The sequence below is a fragment of the Biomphalaria glabrata genome, chromosome 6 (genome assembly GCF_947242115.1).
Source record: "Biomphalaria glabrata chromosome 6, xgBioGlab47.1, whole genome shotgun sequence".
Lineage (NCBI taxonomy): Eukaryota > Metazoa > Mollusca > Gastropoda > Planorbidae > Biomphalaria > Biomphalaria glabrata.
The window spans coordinates 39,418,289-39,424,012 of record NC_074716.1 but is presented as its reverse complement, the minus strand read 5'-3'; the positions used below and the strand labels follow the sequence as shown (position 1 = coordinate 39,424,012).

General features: G+C 38.5%; 1 protein-coding gene across 1 annotated transcript in view; it reads right to left on the bottom strand.

Annotated features, from left to right (window-relative positions):
• LOC106056471 (uncharacterized) overlaps positions 1-4,526 on the bottom strand; it is an 8,624-nt gene extending 4,098 nt beyond the window's left edge. Inside the window, exons 1-4 of the mRNA XM_056031403.1 lie at positions 4,397-4,526; positions 4,142-4,284; positions 3,466-3,687; positions 67-192 (exon numbers count right to left, since the gene is read on the bottom strand). Coding sequence (XP_055887378.1) covers positions 67-192; positions 3,466-3,687; positions 4,142-4,284; positions 4,397-4,436 — 531 coding nt within the window. The 5' untranslated portion in view covers positions 4,437-4,526. The remainder of the gene's footprint in view (positions 1-66; positions 193-3,465; positions 3,688-4,141; positions 4,285-4,396) is intronic.
• Between the last annotated feature and the right edge of the window lie 1,198 nt (positions 4,527-5,724).

The window sequence follows — 5,724 nt, the reverse complement described above, 5'->3', positions numbered from 1 at the left end:
AAAAACGGTATCAATTTTTGTTTCACATAGTCAATTAGTGTGAATATACACTATGAGTATTCGTACCTTAGCAATGCTTCTATTTTGATGGATCATCTCGAGAGTGTCGTCACATCCGGCTGATTGACACATCAGTACCGGTCTGCTCCAGTCGGCCACAGACTTTGTCTTGTTCCCCATGTGCTCTGCCAACTAGAAAGCATATTGTTATAAACCTGGTGGCGGCACAGATGGGGGTAGTGGTGTGTGTGTGTAGTCAGCCGACGCAAATCGCCCCAGGCCAGCGCTAGACGAGCGGTCAACCGTGACGAGTTACGACGATCGGCCGAGACGAGTATCAACATGATGGTTCGGGAAGGATCGACGTCGTGAACAGAGCTCAAGAGTGTCAAGAGGGATGTAGTCATCTGACCACCCAGAATGGTCGAGCGACGTTCTGTCCGGTTCTAGAAGGCCAGCTGGGACCCTATATAAAGAGCGAAGGTATCAGAGACTAGTGAGTCACAACTTCCCGATCTACAGTTCGTTACAACGGCTCAGTACAAGTCAGAGGCGAGACAGAGAGAGACCAGAGCAAGAGTTCATACGGCGGAGAGATATTTGTACAGTCTTTTGTTACGTGCTGCCAATCGTACAGTATTGGCTGTTATTTATTGACATTAAACTATTACGTTATTTTGAAGCCCAGAGTTGTCAAGTTCTTTAAGTTGGTGGTGTCTGGTGCAGTTTGCAGAGAACCTGGATAGCGAGATTCGTAACAATATGTTATTGCTAGAGCTTTAACTGGCTATAAACTCACATGAATGGCGACTCCACACAGACATAACTGAGATTAGTGTATTAGTGGCGTAGCTATGGGAGGGGGTCCAAATTTAGTGCCCCCGGGCCCCTTCTTGAGGGGGCCCTATTGGGTGCCAGAAATTTTATTACATTAAATAGTAAGCCACTGACATGTTATCTTGCTATTCACAGAAACATAGTGTCATGTTATCTTGCTATTCAAAGAAACATAGTGTCATGTTATCTTGCTATTCACAGAGGCGTAGTGACATGTTATCTTGCTATTCACAGAGGCGTAGTGACATGTTATCCTGCTATTTACAGAAACGTAGTGACATGTTATCTTGCTATTTACAGAAGAGTAGTGACATGTTATCTTGCTATTCACAGAGGCGTAGTGACATGTTATCTTGCTATTCACAGAGGCGTAGTGACATGTTATCTTGCTATTCACAGAGGCGTAGTGACATGTTATCCTGCTATTCACAGAGGCGTAGTGACATGTTATCCTGCTATTTACAGAAACGTAGTGACATGTTATCCTGCTATTTACAGAAACGTAGTGACATGTTATCTTGCTATTTACAGAAGCGTAGTGACATGTTATCTTGCTATTCACAGAGGCGTAGTGACATGTTATCTTGATATTCACAGAGGCGTAGTGACATGTTATCTTGCTATTCACAGAAGTGTAGTTTCATGTTATCTTTGTATTCACAGAGGCGTAGTGTCATGTTATCTTGCTATTCACAGAAGTGTAGTGTCATGTTATCTTGCTATTCACAGAAGCGAAGTGTCATGTTATCTTGCTATTCACAGAGGCGTAGTGTCATGTTATCTTGCTATTCACAGAGGCGTAGTGACATGTTATCTTGCTATTCACAGAGGCGTAGTGACATGTTATCCTACTATTCACAGAGGCGTAGTGACATGTTAACTTTGCTATTCACAGAGGCGTAGTGACATGTTATCTTGCTATTCACAGAGACGTATTGACATATTATCTTGCTATTTACAGAGGCGTAGTGACATGTTAACTTTGCTATTCACAGAGGCGTAGTGACATGTTATCCTGCTATTCACAGAGGCGTAGTGACATGTTATCTTGCTATTTACAGAGGCGTAGTGACATGTTATCTTGCTATTCACAGAGGCGTAGTGACATGTTATCTTGCTATTCACAGAGGCGTAGTGACATGTTATCTTGCTATTTACAGAGCGGTAGTGACATGTTATCCTACTATTCACAGAGGCGTAGTGACATGTTATCTTGCTATTCACAGAGGCGTAGTGACATGTTATCTTGCTATTCACAGAGGCGTAGTGACGTGTTATCCTACTATTTACAGAGGCGTAGTGACATGTTAACTTTGCTATTCACAGAGGCGTAGTGACATGTTATCTTGCTATTCACAGAGACGTATTGACATATTATCCTGCTATTCACAGAGGCGTAGTGACATGTTATCTTGCTATTCACAGAGGCGTAGTGACATGTTATCTTGCTTTTCACAAAGGCGTAGTGAGCGAAACGTGAGCTCGAGTCAAGAAACTTTATCGGCGCTGCTCCCCCCCCCCATTCACATAGAAATATAGGTTGATAAATAGAAGTATTTAATAATAATATAATACAAATAATATAATCCAAATAACCTTAGAATGTACTACCTTACTTAAAATATGTAATATAATTTGTATTGTTTTTGTGTGCCTCACTGATTGGGGCATCCCCCCAGATGGTGGCGCCCGGGGCATCGTGCCCTTGCCCCCTCCTCACTACGCCTTTGTTTATAAGTTAGTGACCCCCGTTGCAAGTATTCCATAAATAAGACATATATTTATTAAGTACATTATCTCATAACATGATGTCGAATGTCAAAATGCAAAGGCTCCTAAAGAGGCCAAGCTTTGCCACTGGCTCAGTATTCGTAAAATACAATGAAAATATTAAAATGTCTATAGCCGTCTTCTTGTTGTTTTATTTACAATGGTGCACTCTAGTTTGGAACGTGGTCAGCATTGTCACGTGAAACACTGTACTCGTCCGTAATTTTCGGACCTGAAGTCAAAGCCTTATTATCATAATAAACAATAGGCGTCGGCAAACGTAGGCTTAATAATGTACACTCAGGTTGATAGACGTTGGGTTGTATCTCCCAACAGATAGTTCAACTGTTGTAGGCGTAGTAATGCCGGACTGTAACAAATCTTGAACAAACTTTTTTTTTTCAAATATGTGCGTAACTTTTAGTGACCACTTTGATCGTATCTTATAAATTACCGACGTTTCTTCAAAAGAGAAGATAATTACGTCGTGCGTGTAACTGTGTGTAAATTTAGTCGTGCATGTGTGTGTAGAAACTGAAAATGAAATATCTTGAACAAATAAAATAAAACTCGCTTGCACTAATAAACGTCTCTCTGTCACTAGTCTTCAGCTTTCATTCCCCTATTTTTAACCTTAACTGCGATGGCCTTACATCAGAATCTATTCAGCCTATGCAAACACATCAGAAAGACACACACACACACGCGCACTCCATAGCAATGACGTCTTGGGCCTGCTAAGCAATTTGTTTACGTCCAATTCGATTGACTTTATTGTAATTTGCTTAGTCGTTATGACCTATCATTTTCAAGATTTTTATTGAGATCATGTTTCACCAAGTCCAGAGGCGTACTCACCCATTTCATTTGTTGTAGGTATAAGTCTAATTTCTTCTCTCTCGACTCGTGCATCTGATATCTGTCTAATAAGGGAGAGTTCGGGTCCATTCCGATGACGATAAATCCGTGACTGGCTACTTCCGTCAGAAAATCGCTGTAGTCTTCCGACAACACGTGACCATAAAGTCCACCAATGAAATAGATTGGAATGAAAGTACCAACGACTTCTGGATAAAATACTGAAAGAAGTGTTAAGAAAGAAAAATTATATATGTAAATAAGCAGTAATTAAAAAGAAACTATTTTTTTTTAATATATTTTCTTATATTTTAGTGTGTAAACTAAGTCGATATTTGATAGAGAAACAAATGTAATACTGGTAGAATAGATGATAATGGAAGTAGAAAAAAGAGCACTTATAAATAAATAAAGCACGTAACGTTTGTGTGCGCGGAAAAAAAATATTTCCATATTTAAAATAATAAGTATCATTAATTTTTTTTTTAAATCGTCATAGAAATAAAAAAATGAATGTGGATCAAACGCACGGCATTCACGTTACAAGCGCGGCGCTTTATAAAGCCAGTTTTGGTTATTCCCAGACTCTCGGCCGAACTTTTTTCTTTTTGCCCATGATTTAAACAGAATAGTGAAGGAAATGTTTCGAAAAATACATAACTGACCAATACTCATCAGTAGAATGTAAAGGGGATTTGTCGTCCTTAGGGTCCACAACGATAGAATTGATTGGGAACTGACCAGGCGTAAAAGGACTCACAGCTAGTTGGCGCTGTTTGAAAGATAGCACACCCGAGTTGAACAGCGCAAATATTAAACCTGTTCACCGCAAAAAAAAAAAACAAGCTTAATTAACTAAATCTATTGTTTTTTTTATTTAAATAGAATTGCTAAGAGAAAAAAAATTTCCCAAATGTCCACTATTTGCGACCTGTAATTCTGAATTGGAATGTAGTCATTTTTCTGTACATGTATTTTGCTCCGAGAGAAACTCCACTAAAAGTAGACCTAAACTTTTTGAATTAAAAATGTGCACATAACACTTGTAAATAAACACATTTACAGTCTCAGATTAATATATTATCAGGGTATTACGTCATATCTAATATTGTAGTGAAAGTTTGAACAGATCAGTCAGGCGTAACACAAAGATGCAGTTATCATAGGCATAACCAAGAGACGATCAAAAGATGAGTTTGCTATAGCAGTGGTTCTCAAACTTTTTTGATCCGGGGACCCTTTTACCTGGTTAAGACTTACCCACGGACCACTACGTGAAAAAAAAAACCCACATAATCGCATAGTATATAAGCAACATTTTGTTGAAGGAGTGTTTGTGGAAATTTAAAAAATGTTGACTTGGAAGACTGATATAATTTTCAGAGTGTATTTAAGATCGGCTCAATGTTTGTAAAGTATAATTCCACCAACAGAAATGTCTGTCTAATCAGTTTGACCAAATCAAAAGACGCAGTTTTAACATTTGCACACAAAAAACATTCGGTGTGGGATTTAACATTGCAATCTGTTTTTTTGTAACCAGTATTTGTGTGATTCTTGTTCGAATATTGGTTCAATTTCCTTTCGATATTTCGATATTCCTGTATTCGTATGGATTCATCTGAGTTTAAAATCTAAGTTTGTCCTCACACAAAAGAGTTTAGCACCCAATCGGAAATATCCAAGTGAAAAATGTCTTTAAATCTTTAATTTAGGTTGTCATACTATACTTCGAAAAAGACATATCAAACAGTAGTGAAGGGCGAGTTGATTAGATATTAAACTTATCCGATCAGACAAACTGGCTTTTAGCTAAGAAGTTATTTTAATTGTATACAATCTTAATCTTTCTGCGGATCACTAACGGTCGTCTCTCGACCCAATGTGATCCGCGGACCACAGTTTGAGAGCCTCTGAACTGTAGGTATAACAGAGAATCAAATCTGTACTTGGTCGAAAATGTATTAAGTGTTAAGAGGAGGCATAAAGCTCTCAGCCCCCTGGATAACAAAGTAGTCATCATCGAACCACGATGGACGAACTATATGCTTCTAATACTTTCTTTAGCGTCTTAAGAGTGGTACGAAAATAATAATATTAATATTGTTTACATTTTTCATTCCACTGTGTACTATCAAAAAATACGCCACTGGCTCAACTTGGGAATGTGATTCACTTGACTAACGTATCAATGTATGCAAAAGTTTTACATAAAAGATTAACGGGTGACCTTGGAATTGACCTTCTAGCACGCATTAG